Here is a 19,810-nt window from a genome sequence, read left to right as displayed (position 1 = left end):
TAACAGTTGTTTTGCAGCTACATTAACATTTAAAGGTCGTAATAAACAAACATCTACCAGGAGTTTGCATGTCAAATGAAACAAACATTATGAGTTATGAGGATAGGATCGGGCTGAGCGGTGACTGCCACTTTAACCTTAATGATAGTAAATGTGTCCCACTATATTTCCTGCGTTTGGTAAAGAAACAGCATTACAAGTAACAGTTGGGGCACAAAAAGGTCTCGTACAAGAGAGATGGGCTCAATGGGGAAAGACCACAGTGTAAGGTCCCCCCACCAAGCTGAACTGAGGGGCTGGATCCATGGGAAACCCCTCGAACTGTATCAGGAAAATTTTCATTTGCTGTAAAATGTTAAAATGTAATTGGCATGACAAATGTGAAATGGAAGGGTTGTGAGGCAACTCACGATTGTAATGAAGCAAACGGATCTCCTTTGCACTGTTTGTATTTTTTGACTTGGTGTTGTTTGAAACTGGAAATGTAATTTTTACAGATTTTTATGAATAAAGTATATTTTGGAAATTAAAAAAAAGTACAAGAGAGATGGGCTACACCTAAACAAAAGAAGAACCAACAGACTTTTAAGGAACATTAAAGCAGCTACTAACAATCTTTTTAGACTAGATGGGGCAGGTGGAGAGAGGGGGAGAAGGGGAAAGAGAAGGCAAGATGGGAAATTGAATCTTACACAAAACTGACCTGTGAATGACTGACAGGCATCAGATGGTGACAAGGGAGAAATATTGGATCCAACTCTCAATAACAAGCAGCCAGTGAAACCAAAGCAATGGCAGGTCTAGATGGAAGTATATGTATATGAACACTACAGGCACGTGATGAGATGCCTGTGCTTGAGACTGTTGTAACATGAACTACTACAAAGTTATAGGAATATCTAACCCTGGAAGATGGAGATGAAAACAACAGACAAGGGTTTCAGTAAAGGTACACAGGAGAGGAACTGATTTGCTTCTATGCCACGCACAGCCAAGAGAATAAGGAAGATGATCTTTTGGTAAATTAGAAACTACTCTGGCTGGACATTTTTAGCTTAAGCTTAGCAAAGTTAGCACTAAGGGTTTCCCACAGACCAACAGGTTAAAAAGGACAGCCTATTTTAATCAGAGATACAAGATTAAGTGCAAACAGAAGACTAAGTTGATGATATATTTCAACCAACTTAATCTGAACTGAGAATGCCCAAGTGGTTTCAATACTGATTTTATAATTTCATGATTCCTTCAGGGAGGCACAAATGACAACTCACACCTCGACCTGCTAATGATCAGAGACTGGAGGCTGTGGCACTCCTATTGACAGCTCAAGGACATAATCAAATTCTGTACGATTAGTTATGCAATAATTCTAAAAAGGTGAATGGCTTTAAAACAAATGTACTGAGGGGTGGGACAGCGGTGGGATAGAAGTGGAGAAGAATAACAGCACCTCAGTTAAGTGCAGGTCAAAAATTGTTTTACTTCATTTGTTCCTGGGATGCAAGAACCAAAAGAAAAAGACATGCATTTTTATAGCACCTTTCGTGACCACCTAATATCTCAGCACTTTACAGTGAAGCCTAGTGTAGTCACTGTTAGGATGTAGGAAACGTGACAGCCAATTTGCACACAGCAAGCTCCCACAAACAGCAATGGAATAATGACCATATAATCTATTTTTTGTGATGTTAATTGAGGGATAAATATTGCTCAGGACACCAGGGATAACTCCCCTGCTCTTCTCACTGGTGCCATGGGATACCTTACGTCCACCTGAGGGGGCATACGGGGCCTTGGTTTAATGTCTCATCCGAAAAACGACACCTCTGACAATGCAGCACTCCCTCAGTGCTGATTTTCCATCTCAACTCCACCTTCCCGCACTATCCCCATTTCCCTTAGTGCCCAAAAATCTATCGACCTCAGTCTTGAATATACTCAACAACTGAGCATCCACAGCTGTCTGGGGTACAGAATTCCAAAGATTCACAACCCTTTGCATGAAGAAATTGTTCCTCATCTCAGTCCTAAATGCCAACTCCCTATGCTGAGACTGTGACCCCATGTTCTAAATTTCCCAACCCCCAGAGTGTTTAAGGCACATCCATAATTGCCCAAAGGCATCATGAGTCAGTAATGTATTATGGGACTAAACATATAAGTCAGACCAAGTAGTGATGGTACATTCCCTTCCCTAACAGACACTAGTGAACCAGTTAGGTTTTTAGGACAGTCCAACAGCTTTTCTGATTATTTTTGTCTGATGCGAGCTCATCCAGGAACAGATTTATTGAATCCCATTTCACAACATGTCATTGCAGCATGGAGACTTGGGTGTGCTAGTACAAGGAATGCAGAAAGTTAGAATGCAGGTACAGCAAGCAATTAGGAAGGCAAATGGCATGTTAGCCTTTATTTCAAGGGGATTGGAGTAAAGGAATAAAGAAGTCTTGCTAGAATTGTACAGCGGTTTGGTGAAACCACATCTGGAATACTGTGTGCGGTTTTGGTCTCCACATTTAAGAAAGAATATACTTGCATTGGTGGCAGCATAGCGAAGGATCACTAAATTGATCCCCGGGATGAGGGAGTTGTCCTACGATGAGAGGCTGAGTAAATTAGGCCTATATTCTCTGGAGTTTAGAAGAATGAGAGGTGATCTCATTGAAACATACAAGATTCTGAAGGGGCTGGATAGGGTAGACACAGAGATTGTTTCCGCCGGTCAAGGAATCTAAAACACAGCGGCACAGTCTCAGGATTAGGGGCTGATCCTTTAGGACTGAGATGAGGAGAAGGGTTGTGAATCTTTTGAACTGTTTACCCCAGAGGGCTGTGGATGCACCAGCATTGAATATATTTAAGGTTGGGATAGACAGATTTTTGGTATCTCAGGGAATCAAGGGATATGGTGAATGGACAGGAAAGTGGAGGTGAAGCCCAAATCAGCCATGATCGTACTGAATGGCGGAGCAGGCTCAATGGTGGAGTTTGAACTACTGACCTCTGCTAGTCCAACACCATGAACACTAACTTAATGTACCCAACTAAAAACCATTTTGAAGATACAGCAAAGATACAACTTGAGGATTGCCAAGTAGCTGCAAAACAGATCAACAAGAAAATCTCAAGGGATGCATGGAAGCAAAAGAAATTTTAAAATTTTCATGAAGTGGGGGAACGAGGTCATTGAGAAGAATACAGGAACTAACAGTCAGAGGAACAATGTGGAAGCAGGAATTAGCACAGCTGTACATGTTAAACATACCATGAAGAAATTCTTCCAACAAGCATCAATGGAAGCATTCTTGTCCTAGTTAGAAGGTTGTGGCTTCAGGCCTCAGACCAAAGACTGGGCACTACAGTACTGAGAGAGTGCTACACTGTCAGAAGTGCCGTCTTATGGATGAGATGCTAAACCAAGGCACGATCTATCCTTCAGGTGGACGTAAAAGATCCCATCGCACTATCTGAAGGAGAGAGGGGTTCTCCCTAGTGTCCTGGCTAATATTTATCCCTGAATCAACATCAATAAAAAACGATTAATTCGTCATTATCACATTGTTGTTTCTGGGAGCTTCCTGGTGTGCAAACTGTTAGCAACGCTTCCTACATTCCAATGCTGACTGCACTTCAGAAAAAGTATGTCATTGGTTGTGAAGTGCTTTGGTACATCCTGAGGTCATGAAAGGCACTATAGAAATGCAAGTTCTTTCTTTATTTACAGGATCAGGCTCAGCTGTGTCCAAGACCCCAGAGGTTGAAATAAAACCAAAGAAGTGATGGAAATACTCAGCAGGTCTGGCTGCATCTGTGGAGAGAGAAGCAGAGTCAGACCTGTCATCAGAACTGGCAAAGGTTAGAAATGTAATAGGTTTTAAGCAAATAAAGTGGGTGGGGGAAAAAAGAGAATAAATGGGAAGGTGGTGATAGGACAGAGGGTCACAGAGAATAACTGACAAGGAGGTCATGGGGCAAAGACAAAGAATGTGTTAATGGTGTGGTGAAATACAAAGCGTTAGTGCTAAGAGGGTGTTAAATGACCGAATAATGAAAGCCCCAGCCACAAGCAAAACCATGAAAAAAAAATAAAGTGGGCAGGCACATGGTTATAAAAAAGTGTTATGATGAAACAAAATAAAATACAAATAAAAAATACAAAGTAAAACTAAAAAAAGGGGGACAGTCAAGCTCTGAAATTACTGAACTCCATGTTCAATCCAGTAGGCTGTAGCGTGCCTATTTGGTAAATGAGGTGCTGTTTCTCGAGCTTGCGTTGATGTTCACTGGAACATTTCAGCAATATCAGGACACATACGTGGGCATGAGAGCAGGGGGATGTGTTGAAGTCGCAAGTGACAGGAAGCTCGGGGTCATGTTTGCGGACTGAGCAGAGGTGTTCTGCAAAGCTGTCACCCAATCCGCGTTTGATCTCCCAATGTAGAGACCGCATTGTGAGCGGCGAATAGAAAAGCGGGGAGGTTATGATAGAGCTGTATAAAACGCTAGTTAGGCCACAGCAGGTGTACTGTGTATGGTTCTGGGCACCACAATAAAGGATGAGATTGCACTGGAGAGGGTGCAGAGGAGATTCACCAGGATGTTGCCTGGGCTGGAGCGTTTCAGCTATGAAGACAGACTGAAAAGGCTACGGTTGTTTTCCTTAGAGCAGAGAAGGCTGAGGGGGGACATGTTTGAGGTATACAAAATTATGAGGGGCATTGATAGATTAGATAGGAAGAAACGTTTTCCCTTAGAGGAGGGGTCAATAACCAGGGGGCATAGATTTAAGGTAAGGGGCAGGAGGTTTGGAGGGGATTTGAGGAAAAATATTTTCACCCAGAGGCTGGTTGGAATCTGGAATGCACTGCCTGAAGAGGTGGTAGAGGCAGGAACCATCACAACATTTAAGAAGTATTTAAATGAGCACTTGAAATGCCATAGCATACAAGGCTACGGGCCAAGTGCTGGAAAATGGGATTAGAATAAGTAGGTGCTTGATAGCCGGCACAGACACGATAGGCCGAAGGGCCTGCTTCTGCGCTGTATGACTCTACGACTCTACAGTATACTATAGTGAAAGAAGTACAAGTAAATTGTTCCTTCACCTGAAAGGAGTGTTACGGGCCTTGAATAGTGAGGAGAGAGGAGGTAAAAGGGCGGGTATTACACATCCGATGATTGCAAGGGAAGGTGCTGTGGGAAGGGGAACGAGGCGTTGGAGGTTGTGGAGGGAACGATCCCTTCGGACAGGGCAGGGGAGGGGGAAGATGCTTTTGGTAGTGGCATCACGCTGCACATGGCGGAAGTGGCAGTGGATGATCCTTTGGATGCGGAGGCTGGTGGAGTGGAAAGTGAGCACAAGGGGAACTGTGTCGCGGTTCTGGGAGGGAGGGGAAAGGGTGAGGGTAGAGGTGCGGGAAACGGGCCGGACACAGTTGAGGGCCCTGTCAACCATAGTGTGGAGGAAGGGGGGGGGGGGGGAAGATCCTCGGTTGAGGAAAAAGGAAGACATAGTTGAGCAAACATTGAGCAGTTCACCATCTAAACTCACACAAGTCTTCAACAAGATAACAAGAGAGAAATGAGAAGCTGCAAAAACCCTACCCAGCAAACAAAGTAATGTATTGTCTTTAAAAGGAGGTAACAATAGGAAAACTGAAATCTTACTCTCCTTACCCAGAGTACTGTAGAAATATATTTCCTCTTTCCCTCTGAACAGTAACAGAGGAACAACTGAAACTTAAAGTAGATTTTTAATTGAAAAAATATGTAATTTAAAAACAAACTTCTGTAATTTGGGGAATTTTTCTTCACAGAACTTAGTCAGTAATCACTTCAAATGAACTCTTTCCCCACTCCTCCCTTTGCCAGGGGGGACAATGAAGCCACTTCCAGCCTCCCCGAGTCCAGATCCAAACCTCCCCCCAGGGAGCAGCTGCTGTGGGCCGGCCTGCCTCCAGCCCCATTCTCCGAGGCCTACTCACCCTTTTTCCTGCCGATGGTCCACTCGCTGTTCACCAGGAGGATGTGGCTCTCGCTCTCCCTATCGATGCGGCTGAGGCGGCCCCAGGCCTGGCTCTCCAGCGGCTCCATGTCCGCCTGAGGCCTCCGCCTATTCTCCCTTCATAAACCCCCGGGAGGGAAGCACACGGCCCCGCCACCCGATTAATATCTCGACAAGACCCACGATCACAACATCGTACCCCCCGCCGATCTCTCGCTCCCTCTCCCCCGCTAAGCCCACCTCTCCAAGCCAACAGCTGACAGGATAGGGCGGGGACCCCTCGCAAGGCCCAACCCTCGCCCCGCCCTCTTCCGACAGGGTCCCGCCTCCGAAACGCCACCATTGGGTGACCGTGCGCCCAACCGAGGCTTTGTATGGCTGGGATAAACGTCAATCACATCAGACAGACGTAATAGGGGTAGCTCCCCCCCCCCCCCCCCCCCCCGTGCTCTCTGCTGCCCCCACCCGCACTTCCGGGAACTGCTGCATTATTACAGCTTCTGGCTGACTTGAGACCCTTCTGGCTTCTGTGTCCTGCCCATGCCACTCGGCTCCAGACATAACAGCATAGAAGGAGGCCTTTCGGCCCGTCCTGTTTGTGCTGGCACTCTGAAAGAGCAATTTACCTCGTGCCACTCCCCCGCCTTCTCCCTGTTGTCCTGCACATTCTTCCTTTTCAGATATAATCCAATTCCCTCTTGAATGCCTGGATTGAATCTGCCTCCACCACACTCTCAGGCAATGCATTCCCAATCCGAACCGTTTGCTGAGTAAAAATGTTTTTCCTCATGTCGCCATTTGTACAATTAACCTTAAATTTGTGCCCTTTTGTTCTTAATCCTTCCACCAATGGGAACAGTTTTTCCTTTTCTACTCTGCCCAGACCCCTTCATGATTTTGAATACCTCTATCAAATCTCCTCTCAACCTTCTGTTCTCTATAGAAAACAGTCCCAACTTCTCCAATCCATCAACGTGATGAAAGTTCCTCATCCCTGGAACCATTCTCATGGAATAAAAACAAAACATGCTGGAAATACCCAGTAGGTCTGGCAGCATCTGTGGAGAGAGAAGCAGAGTAAACGTTTCAGGTCAGTGACCCTTCATCAGAACTGGCAAAGGTTAGAAATGTAATAGGTTTGAAGCAAATAAAACAGGGATGGGGCAAAAGATAACAAAAGAGATGGTGTTGATAGGACAAGGTCACAGAGAATAACTGACCAGAAGGTCATGGAGCAAAGGCAAAGGGTGTGTTAATGGTGTGATGAAAGACAAAGCATTAGTGCAGAGAAGGTGGTAAATGATGGAATAATGAACAGCCCTGGCCAAAAGCACAAACATGAAAAAAAACAGTGGACGGGCACATGGTAACAAAATGAATGATGAAACAAACAGCGCTTTTGAGAAGTCTTCCTTTTTCGTTAACCGAGGATTGCACCCCCTGTGGTTGACAGGGCCCTCAAGAACAAAGAACAATACAGCACAGGAACAGGCCATTCGGCCCTCCAAGCCTGCGCCGATCTTGATGCCTGCCTAAACTAAAACCTTGTGCACTTCCAGGGACCGTATCCCTCTATCCCCATCCTATTCATGTATTTGTCAAGATGCCTCTTAAACGTTACTATTGTACCTGCTTCCACCACCTCCCCCGGCAGCAAGTTCCAGGCACTCACCACCCTCTGTGTAAAGAACTTTCCTCGCACATCCTCTCTAAACTTTGCCCCTCTCACCTTAAACCTATGTCACCCTGGGAAAAAGCTTCTGACTATCCACTCTGTCCATGCCGCTCATAACTTTGTAAACCTCTATCATGTCGCCCCTCCACCTCCGTCGTTCCAGTGAAAACAATCCGAGTTTATCCAACCTCTCCTCATAGCTAATGCCCTCCAGACCAGGCAACATCCTGGTAAACCTCTTTTGTACCCTCTCCAAAGCCTCCACGTCCTTCTGGTAGTGTGGCAACCAGAATTGTACGCAATATTCTAAGTGTGGCCTAACTAAAGTTCCATACAGCTGCAGCTTGACTTGCCAATTTTTATACTCTATGCCCCGACCGATGAAGGCAAGCAGGCCGTATGCCTTCTTGACTCCCTTATCCACCTGCGTTGCCACTTTCAGTGACCTGTGGACCTGTACGCCCAGATCCCTCTGCCTGTTAATACTCCGAAGGGTTCTGCCATTTACTGTATACTTCCCACCTGCATTAGACCTTCCAAAATGCATTACCTCACATTTGTCTGGATTAAACTCCATCTGCCATTTCTGTGCCCAAGTCTCCAACCGATCTATATCCTGCTGTATCCTTTGACAATCTTCATCACTATCCGCAACTCCACCAACCTTTGTGTCGTCCGCAAACTTACTAATCAGACCAGCTACATTTTCCTCCAAATCACATATATATACTACAAACAGCAAAGGTCCCAGCACTGATCCCTGCGGAACACTACTAGTCACATCCCTCCATTCAGAAAAGCACCCTTCCACTGCTACCCTCTGTCTTCTATGACCGAGCCAGTTCTGTATCCATCTTGCCAGCTCACCACTGATCCCGTGTGACTTCACCTTTTGTACCAGTCTGCCATGAGGGACCGTCAAAGGCTTTACTGAAGTCCATATAGGTAACATCCACTGCCCTTCCTTCATCAATCATCTTTGTCACTTCCTCAAAAAACTCAATCAAATTAGTTAGCCTGAACCATGTCCGGCTCATTTCCCGCACCTCATCTCACCCCTTCCACTCCCTCCCAGAACCGCGACAGGGTTTCCCCTGTCCTCACTTTCCACCCCACCTGCCTCCACATCCAAATGATCATCCTCCACCATTTCTGCCACGTCCAGCATGATGCCACTACCAAACACATCTTCCTCTCCCCTCCCGTCAGCATTCCGAAGGGACTGTTCTCTCCGCGATACCCTGGTCCACTCCTCTATTACCCCAGACACCTCATCCCCTTCCCATGGCACCTTCCCTTGCAATAGCAGGATGTGTAATACCGGCCTGTTTACCTCCTGTCTCCTTACTATTCAAGGCCACAAACACTCCTTTCAGGTGAAGCAGCGATTTACTTGTACTTCTTTCAATTTAGTATACTGTATTCGCTGCTCACAATGTGGTCTCCGCTACACTGGGGAGACCAAACGCAGACTGGGTGACCGCTTTGCGGAACACCTCCGCTCAGTCCGTAAGCATGACCCCGAGCTTCCGGTTGCTGGCCATTTCAACACCCCCCTCCCCACCCACCTCCCACTCTCATGCCCACATCTCTTGTCCGGGATTGCTGCAGTGTTCCAGTGAACATCAAGCTCAAGGAACAGCATCTCATTTACCAATTAGGCACACTACAGCCTACCGGACTGAACACTGAGTTCAATAGTTTCAGAGCATGACTGGCCCCCCTTTTTTATTTATTTATTTATTTTTTATTTTAGTTTAGTTTTCTTCATCATTCACTTTTTTTTACCATGTGCCTGCCCACTGTTTTTTTCCCATGATTGTGCTTTTGGCCAGGGCTGTTCATTATTCTGTCATTTAACACCCTCTCTGCACTAACGCTTTGTCTTTCAGCACACCATTAACACACCCTTTGTTCCATGACCTTCTGGTCAGTTATTCTCTGTCCTATCAACACCTTCCCTTTTGTTATCTTTTGCCCCACCTCCGCTTTATTTGCTTAAAACCTATTACATTTCTAACCTTTGCCAGTTCTGATGAAAGGTCACTGACCTGAAACGTTAACTCTGCTTCTCTCTCCACAGATGCTGCCAGACCTGCTGAGTATTTCCAGCAATTTTTGTTTTTTATTTCAGATTTCCAGCATCTGCAGTATTTTGCTTTTACCATTCTCCTGGATTTTCTTCTGCACTCTCCCTAATGCCTTCACATCTTTCCGAAAGTGTGGCCCCCAGAACTGAACGCAATACCCCAGTTGAGGCTGAACAAGTATTCTATACAAGTTTAACATAACTGCCTTGCTCTTGTACTCTATGCCCCTATTAATAAAGCCTAGGATGCTGTATGCTTTATTAACCACACTCTCAACCTGTCTTGCCACCTTCAATGATTTATGCACATATACACCCAGGTCCCTCTGCTCCTGCACCCCCTTTAGAATTGTATTTTATATTGTCTCTCTGCGTTCGTAAACATAGAAACATAGAAAATAGGAGCAGGAGTAGGCCATTCGGCCAAACCTGCTCAGCCTTTCATTATGATCATGGCTGATCATCCAACTCAGTAACCTGTTCCCGCTTTCCCCCCATATCCTTTGATCCCTTTCGCCCCAAGAACTATATCTAACTCCTTCTTGAAAACATACAATGTTTTGGCCTCAACTGCTTTCTGTGGTAGCGAATTCCACAGGCTCACCACTCTCTGGGTGAAGAGATTTCTCCTCATCTCAGTCCTGAAAGGTTTACCCCATATCCTTAGACTATGACCCCTGGTTCTGGACTCCCCCACCATCGGGAACATCCTTCCTGCATCTACCCTGTCAAGTCCTGTTAGAATTTTATAGGTTTCTATGAGATCCCCAAAATGAATTACTTCACACTTCTCTGCATGCGATTTCATCTGCCACATGTCTGCCCATTCCACTAACATGTCTATGTCCTGCTGAAGTTCTACACTATCCTCCTCACATGTCACAATGCTTCCAAGTTTCATATCATTCACAAATTTTGAAATTGTTCCCTGTTCACCAAGGTCTAGGAGGCCATTAATATATGTCACAAAAAGCAATTGTCCTACACTTTTATGAGTATGTTAAGGGCAAGAGGATAACCAGGGAAAAACTGGGGCCCATTAGGGATGAAAGAGGCAATCTGTGTGTGGAGCCGGGGGACATCGGTGAGGTTTTGATTGATTACTTTTCATCTGTGTTCACTATGGAGAGGGGCGATGTAGGTGTAGTGATCAGGGAGGGGGATTGTGATATACATGATCAAAGTAGCATTGAAAGGGAGGAAGTATTAGCAGTTTTAGTGGGCTTAAAAGTGGATAAATCCCTGGGCCCAGATGAGATGTAGCCCAGGCTGTTATGTGAGGCAAGGGAGGAGATAACAGGGGCTCTGACACAAATTTTCAAATCCTCTCTGACCACAGGAGAGGTACCAGAGGACTGGAGGACAGCGAATGTGGTACCATTATTCAAGAAGGGTAGCAGGGATAAACCAGGTAATTATAAGCCTGTTAGACTAATGGCAGTGGTAGGGAAATTATTGGAAAAAATTCTGCGAGACAGGATTACTCTCCACTTGGAGAGGCAGGGATTAATCAGGGATAGTCAGCATGAATTTGTCAGGGGGAGATCATGTCTAACAAATTTGATTGAATTTTTCAAGGAGGTGACTAGATGTGTAGATGAGGGTAAAGCAGTTGATGTTGTCTACATGAACTTCAGTAAAGCTTTTGATAAGGTCCCGCATGGGAGATTGGTTACGAAGGTAAGAGCCCATGGGATCCAGGGTCATTTGGCAAATTGGATCCAAAATTGGCTTAGTGGAAGGAGGCAGAGGGTGATGCTCGAGGGTTGTTTTTGTGAATGGAAGCCTGTGACCAGTGGTGTACCACAGGGATCGGTGCTGGAACCCTTACTGTTTGTAGTGTACATTAATGATTTAGACGTGAATATAGGAGGTATGATCAGTAAGTTCGCAGATGACACGAAAATTGGTGGTGTCATAAATAGTGAGGAGGAAAGCCTTAGATTACAGGACGATATAGATGGGCTGGTAAGATGGGTGGAGCAGTGGCAAATGGAATTTAATCCTGAGAATTGTGAGGTGGTGCACTTTGGGAGGACTAACAAGGCAAGGGAACATACACTGGATGGTAGGACCCTAGGGAGTACAGAGGGTCAGAGGGACCTTGGGGTGTTTGTCCATAGATCACTGAAGGCAGTAGCACAGGTAGATAAGTTGGTTAGGAAGGCATATGGGATACTTGTCTTCATTAGCCGAGGCATAGAATATAAGAGCAGGGAGGTTATGATGGAGCTGTATAAAATGCTGGTTAGGCCGCAGCTGGAGTACTGTGTACAGTTCTGATCACCACACTATAGGAAGGATGTGATTGCAATGGAGAGGGTGCAGAGGAGATTCACCAGGATGTTGCCTGGGCTGGAGCATTTCAGTTATGAAGAGAGACTAGAAAGGCTGAGGTTGTTTTCCTTAGAGCAGAGAAGGCTGAGGGGGGACCTGATTGAGGTATACAAAATTATGAGGGGCATTGATAGGATAGATAGGAAAAAACTTTTTCCCTTAGCAGAGGGGTCAATAACCAGGGGGCATGGATTTAAGGTGAGGGGCAGGAGGTTTAGAGGGGAGTCGAGGAAAATATTTTTTCACACAGAGGGTGGTTGGAATCTGGAACGCACTGCCTGAAGGGGTGGTAGAGGCAGGAACCCTCACGACATTCAAGACGTATTTAGATGAGCACTTGAAACGCCATAACATACAAGGCTACGGGCCAAGTGCGGGACGTTAGGACGGGTGCTTGATAGTCGGTGCAGGCGCATTGGGCTGAAGGGCTTGTTTCTGTGCTGTAAAACTCTATGACTCTGTGACCCCTGGAGAACTCCACCGTAAGGCTGCTTCCAGTCTGAAAAACATGCATTACCCACTACTCTCTGTTTCCTGTCACTCAGTCAATCCATGTTGCTACTGTACCTTTTATTTCCATAAGCTATAACTTTGCTCACAAGTCTGTTGTGTGGCACTGTATCAAATGTCTTTTGGAAGTCCATGTACACCACATCAACAGCATTGCCCTCATCAACCCTCTCTGTTACCTGATCAAAAAACTCTAGCATGTTAATTGAACACAATTTGCCCTTAAAAAATTTGTGCTGGATTTTCTTAATTAACTCACATTTGCCCAAGTGACTATTAATCTTGTCCCAAATTATAATTTCCAGAAGCTTCCCCACCACCGAGGTTAAACTGACTGGCCTATAGTTTGCTGAGCTTATCTTTACACCGATTTTTGAACAAGAGTGTAACATTTGCAATTCTCCAGTCCTCTGGCACCACCCTGAGTTTAAGGAAGACTGGAAAATTATGGCCAGTGCCTCTGCAATTTCCACTCTCACTTCCCTCAGTATCCTTGGATGCATCTCATCTAGTCTAAGTGCCTTATCAGCTTTAAGTGCAGACAGCCTATCCAATACCTTCTCCTTATCAGTTTTAAACCTTTCAAGTGTCTGAACTACCTCCTCTTTCACCTTGACCTGCAGAGCGTCTTCTTCCTCGGTAAAGACAGATGCAAAGTATTCATTGTATCTCAGCCATACCCCCTGACTCCATGCGTAAATCCCCTTTTTGGTCCCTAATCGGCCCCAGTCCTCCTTTTACCACCCTTTTATTATTTATATGCCTATAGAAGACTTTGGGATTCACTTTTATGTTAGCTGCCAGTCTCTTTTCATTTTCTTTCTTTGCTTCTCTTATTTGCTTTTTCACTTCCCCTCTGAACCTTCAATATTCAGCCTGGTTCTTGGTTCTATTAGCCACCTGACATCTGTCGTAAACACGCTTTTATTCATCTTCATCTTAATCTCTTTCGTCATCCAGGGAGATCTGGATTTGTTTGCCCTACTGTTCCCCTTTGTGGAAATATAGCTGTACTGTGCCCGAGGATCTCTTGTTTAAAGGCAGCCCATTGTTCTGTTCTGTTTTTCCTGTCAACATTTGATTCCAGTTCATCTGGGTCAGATCCATTCTTACCCCATTGAACTTGGCTTTCTCCCAGTTAACTCTTCTTACTCTGGATTGTTCCTTGTCCTCTTCTGTAGCCAATCTAAACCTTATGATACAATGATCACTGTTCCCAAAATGTTGCCCTACTGAAATTTGATCCACTTGGCCCACCTCATTCCCAAGAAACAGGTCTAGCTTACTTGTTGGATTGGAAACAGCCTTGTTCCAAACATGGACAAAAGAGCTGAATTCCAGGGGTGAGGTGAGAGTGACTGCCTGTGTCATCGGGCTGAATTTTACAGACCCCTGACATTGGGGGTCACGGCAGTTGTGGGGGGGGGGGGAGGCGGAAAATGTGTCCTGGAGAGGCCCGCCATGGACCTCGATGCCGAGAAGGCCCAGCCCCATATTGGTGGCATCAGCTAGGCCTTGTGGTGGCAGCCCCCCCACCAACCGCAACCCCCCCCCCCCCCCCACCTGCCACTTGGCGACGGGAGCCCAATTTCTATATATAAAAATTAATTTAAATACCCAAATTAATGCATGTCACACCCCCGCCGTCATTCCCGGAGTGATATTGGTGCCGGTGGCTGGCACTCCTGTGCCTTCGGATTTCAGTCCGGGGATCTGGGGCAGAACACTGATGGGGAGGGGGGAGCAGGTACGTTTGCCTGTGCAGGTATGGGGGGAGCGGGGTCAAACTTATCTGATTGGTGTAGGGGTTACAGTGCACAGTTTATGAACTTTGGGCAGGGAAGGTCAGGTGGGCAGGGAAAGTGTTTTGGGGGGGGCGGGGAGAGGGCAAGTAACGCATTGCATGGTTATTGGGAGGGTGGGAGAGGGGCAAATTAAATGTTTTTAACATTTTTTGTAACCTCTTTAAATATTTACATAAAATGGAAGGGCTCGAAGCCCTTTAAAAATAGCATCAGTGCCTGGGCAAAGGCTGCTGATACCATTGGCGGGTCGGACAGCTCACCCCCTCCATGTCATCGGGGTGAGCTGTCTGCCCGGCCATTTAAATGAGTCGCCGCTCTGAATAACGCGGTGGCTCCACAACATGCGGTTCACAAGGACAGAACACGATTGTTTACGTCCACAGTCGATTACAGCAGAGGCACCATAAATCTCAGCCCATCCAGTCAGCATTTGACCGAGTATGGTAACAAGGAGACCTAGCAGGACTGAAGTCAATGGGAATCAGGGGGAAAACGCTCCGCTGGTTGGAGTCATATCGAGCACAAAGAAATGTGGTTGTGGTTATTGGAGACCCAGTATCTCAGCCCCAGGACATCACTGCAGGAATTCCTCAGGGTAGTGTCCTAGGCCCAACCATTACAGCTGCTTCATCAAAGACCTTCCCTCCAACATAAGGGCAGAAGTAGAGATGTTTGCTGATGATTGCACAGTGATCAGTACCATTTGCGATTCCTCAGATACTGAGCAGTCCACGCATGCATGCAGAAAGACCTGGACAACATTCAGGCTTGAGCTTATAAGCGGCAAGTAACATTCGTGCCACACAAGTGCCAGGCAATGACCATCTGCAACAAGAGAGAATCAAATCTCCCCTTGGTGTTCAATGGCATTACCATCACTGAATTCCTCACTATCAACATCCTGGGAGTTACCATTAACCAGAAACTGAACCAGAGTAGCCATATAAATACTGTAGCTACAAGAGCAGGTCAGATGCTGGGAATTCTGCAGCAAGTAACTCACCTCCTGACTCCCCAAAGCCTGCCCACCATCTACAAGGCACAGGTCAGGAGTGTGATGGAATATTCTCCACTTGCCTGGATGGGTGCAGCTCCAACAACATTCAAGAAGCTCGACACCATCTAGGACAAAGCAGCCCGCTTGATTAGTACCCCATCCACAAACATTCACTCCCTCCACCACCGACACACAGTGGCAGCAGAGTGTACCATCTACAAGATGCACTGCAACAATGCACCAAGACTCCTTAGACAGCACCTTCCAAACCCATGACCTCTACCACCACGAAGGACAAGAGCAGCAGATGCATGGGAACACCACCACCTGCAAGTTCCCGTCCAAGTCACACACCATCCTGACTTGGAACTATATCGCCGTTCCTTCACTGTCGCTGGGTCAAAATCCTGGAATTCCCTTCCTAACAGCACTGTGGGTGTACCTAGCTCACATGGACTGCAGTGGTTCAAGAAGACAGCTCACCACCACCTTCTCAAGGGCAATTAGGGATGGGCAATAAATATTGACATTGCCAGCAATACTCACAACACATGAATTAATTTTTAAAATTTGCGATTTGTTCTCCACATAAGATGTAGATCTAATCCCATCCTGTTGCCGTATCCCTTTGTCCCCCTTTCCTTAAACCACTGATAGAATCATACAGCACCAAAGCAGGCCATTCAGCCTTTCATGCCTGTGCCAGCTCTTCAAAGGAGCTAGCCAATTTGTTCCATACCCCCAGCTCTTTCCCCATACTCCTGTCACTTATTTCTTTTCATGTATATTTAGTACCTCAGCCAAATCCTCTGCCTCAACACGTAGATTCCTTTTTGGTCCCTAATCAGTCCCACCTCTCCTCTTACTATTTATATTCCAATATAAGTCTCTAAGATTTCCTTTTATGTTGGCTGCCAGTCTCTTCTCATACTCTCTCTTTGACTCTCTTATTTACTTTTACACTTCCCCTTTGAACTTTCTCTTTTCAACCTGGCTCTCATTGTATTAGCAACATGACATCTGTCATGTGCACCCTTTTCTGCTTCACCTTACTCTCTATCTCTTTCATCATTCAGACAGTTCTGGCTTGACAGCCACACATTTCCCTCTCTTGGAAATGTACCTCGACTGTACCCGAACTTTCTCCTCTTTAAAGGAAGCCCATTGTCCTATTACAGTTTTACCTGACAATCTTTGATCCCGATTCATCTGGGCCAGCTCCAATCTCACCCCACTGCAACTGGCTCTCCTCCAATTAAGTATTTTTAGTCTAGATTGTTCCTTGTCCTCTCCCGTGGCTAGCCTAAATTTTATAATACTATGATCATTGTTCCCTAAATGTTCCCCTACTGACACTTGATCCACTTGACCCACCTCAATCTCCAGACCAGATCCAGCAATGCCTCCTTCCTCATTGGGCTGGAAACATACTAATCAAGAAAATTCTCCTGAACAAGCTTAGAAATTACCCCATCACCTCCCCGTCACCTCCCCCCCTCCCCGTCACCTCCCCCACCCTCCCCCCCTCCCCGTCACCTCCCCCCCTCCCCGTCACCTCCCCCCCACCCCCGTCACCTCCCCCCCTCCCCGTCACCTCCCCCCCTCCCCGTCACCTCCCCACCCCACCCCACCGCCTTATATATATCCAATCCCCTTTGAAAGTTACTATTGAATCTGCTTCCACCAGCCTTACAGGCAGTGCATTCCAGACCACAGCAACTTAGAAACATAGAAAGAGTTACACCACAGAAGGAGACCATTCAGCCCATTGTATCCATGCTGGCCAGAAAGGAGCTATCCAACCTAATCCCACCTTCCAGCTCTTGGTCTGTAGCCCTATAGGTTATGACATCTCAAGTGCATATCCAAGTATTTTTTAGATGCGATTAGGGTTTCTGTCTCTAGCACTCTTTCAGATAGTGAGATCCAGATGCCCACCACCCTCTGGGTGAAAAGTTTTTCCTCAACTCCACTCTAATCCTTCTACCAATTTAAATCTATGACCCCCGGTTTTGACCTCTGTGCTAAGGGAAATAGGTCCTTATCTATCAACTCTTTCTCAGCCCCTTCTATCGATCTCTTAATTGGAAGCTCCAACTATCCCCTAGCATCCACAATCTTTTTGAGGGAGAGTGTTCCAGATTTGAACTTGCAATTATAAAGTGGGATTTTACTGTGCTCAAATTGGTTTCTGTATTTTCTACCCGTCAAATTACTTTGTTGGCTGTAAAGTGACTTCTTCTTCTTCTTTGGCCTCCTTGTCTCGAGAGACAATGGGTAAATGGCGAGAGGTGGTTAGTGGTTTGTGAAGCAGCACCTGGAGTGGCTATAAAGACCAATTCTAGAGTGACAGACTCTTCCACAGGTGCTGCGGATAAAATTGGTTGTCGGGGCTGTTACACAGTTGGCTCTCTCCTTGCGCTTCTGTCTTTTTTACTGCCAACAGCTAAGTCTCTTCGACTCGCCACACTTTAGCCCCACCTTTATGGCTGTCCGCTAGCTCTGGTGATCACTGGCAACTGACTCCCACGACTTGTGATCAACGTCACAGGACTTCATGTCGCGTTTGCAGACGTCTTTAAAGTGGAGACATGGACGGCCGGTGAGTCTGGTACCAGTGGCGAGCTCGCTCTACAATGTGTCCTTGGGGATCCTGCCATCTTCCATGCGGCTCACATGGCCAAGCCATCTCAAGCGCCGTTGGCTCAGTAGGGTGTATATGCTGGGGATGTTGGCCGCCTCGAGGATTTCTGTGTTGGAGATACGGTCCTGCTAACTGATACCAAGGATTCTCCGGAGGTTGCGAAGATGGAATGAATTGAGACGTGGCTCTTGGCTGACATACGTTGTCCAGGCCTCGCTGCCGTAGAGCAAGCTACTGAGGACACAGGCTTGATACATTCGGACGTTTGTGTTCCGTGTCAGTGCACCATTTTCCCACACTCTCTTGGCCAGTCTGGACATAGCAGTGGAAGCCTTTCCCATGCGCTTGTTGATTTCTGCATTGAGAGACAGGTTACTGGTGATAGTTGAGCCTAGGTAGGTGAACTCTTGAACCACTTCCAGAGCGTGGTCGCCGATATTGATGGATGGAGCATTTCTGACGTCCTGTCCCATGATGTTTGTTTTCTTGAGGCTGATGGTTAGGCCAAATTCATTGCAGGCAGCCACAATCCTGTTGATGAGTCTCTGCAGACACTCTTCAGTGTGAGATGTTAATGCAGCCTCCTCAGCAAAGAGGAGTTCCCTGAAGAGGACTTTCCATACTTTGGTCTTCGCTCCAAGACGGGCAAGGTTGAACAACCTGCCATCTGATCTTGTGTGGAGGAAAATTCCTTCTTCTGAAGACTTGAATGCATGTGAGAGCAGCAGGGAGAAGAAGATCCCAAACAGTGTAGGTGCAAGAACACAGCCCTGTTTCACGCCACTCAGGATAGGAAAGGGGTCTGATGAGGCACCGCTATGCTGAATTGTGCCTTTCATATTGTCATGGAATGAGGTGATGATACTTAGTAGTTTTGGTGGACATCCGATCTTTGCTAGTAGTCTGAAGAGACCACGTCTGCTGACGAGGTCAAAGGCTTTGGTGAGATCAATGAAAGCAACGTAGAGGGGCATCTGTTATTCATGGCATTTCTCCTGTAGCTGGCGAAGGGAGAACAGCATGTCAATGGTCGATTTCTCTGCTCGAAGGCCACACTGTGCCTCAGGGTAGACGTGCTCGGCCAGCTTCTGGAGCCTGTTTAAAGCGACTCGAGCGAAGACTTTCCCCACTATGCTGAGCAGGGAGATTCCACGGTAGTTGTTGCAGTCACCGCGGTTACCCACGTTCTTATGGAGGGTGATGATATTGGCATCGCGCATGTCCTGTGGTACTGCTCCCTCATCCCAGCACAGACAAAGCAGTTTGTAGAGTACTGAAAGTATAGCAGGCTTGGCACTGTTGACTATTTCAGGGTTAATGACGTCCTTCCCAGGGGCTTTCCACTGGCTAGAGAATCAATGGCATCACTGAGTTCCGATTTTGTTGACTGTTCGTCCAACTCATCCATGACTGGCAGAGACTGGGCTGCATTGAGGGCGGTCTCAGTGACAACATTCTCCCTGGAGTACAGTTCTAGGTAGTGCTCCACCCAGCAGTCCATTTGCTTGTGTTGGTCAGTGATTGTGTCCCCTGATTTAGACTTGAGGGAGGCGATCTTCCTGATGGTTGGCCCAAAAGCTCTCTTAATGCCATCATACATTCCTCTGATGTTTCCGGTGTCAGAGGCCAGCTGAATATGACTGCATAGGTGTTGCCAGCAGTTATTTGCGCAGCGCTTCTGGCTGCTTTCAGTGATTGGTAAAAACTTTTCGTTCCTTTTTCATTTATCTAAGTTAAGACTAAGTT

The 19,810-nt window shown here is 46.4% G+C and overlaps 1 protein-coding gene across 1 annotated transcript in view; it reads right to left on the bottom strand.

Annotated features, from left to right (window-relative positions):
* chfr (checkpoint with forkhead and ring finger domains, E3 ubiquitin protein ligase) overlaps window positions 1–6,250 on the bottom strand; it is a 37,934-nt gene extending 31,684 nt beyond the window's left edge. The window contains exon 1 of the mRNA XM_068054640.1: window positions 5,988–6,250. Within this exon, the coding sequence (XP_067910741.1) occupies window positions 5,988–6,096 (109 nt within the window). The 5' untranslated portion in view covers window positions 6,097–6,250. The remainder of the gene's footprint in view (window positions 1–5,987) is intronic.
* Window positions 6,251–19,810: the final 13,560 nt, after the last annotated feature.

Source organism: Heterodontus francisci, chromosome 23 (assembly GCF_036365525.1).
Source record: "Heterodontus francisci isolate sHetFra1 chromosome 23, sHetFra1.hap1, whole genome shotgun sequence".
Lineage (NCBI taxonomy): Eukaryota > Metazoa > Chordata > Chondrichthyes > Heterodontiformes > Heterodontidae > Heterodontus > Heterodontus francisci.
The sequence above is the reverse complement of the archived record's forward strand: the minus strand, read 5'-3'. Positions and strand labels throughout refer to the sequence as shown.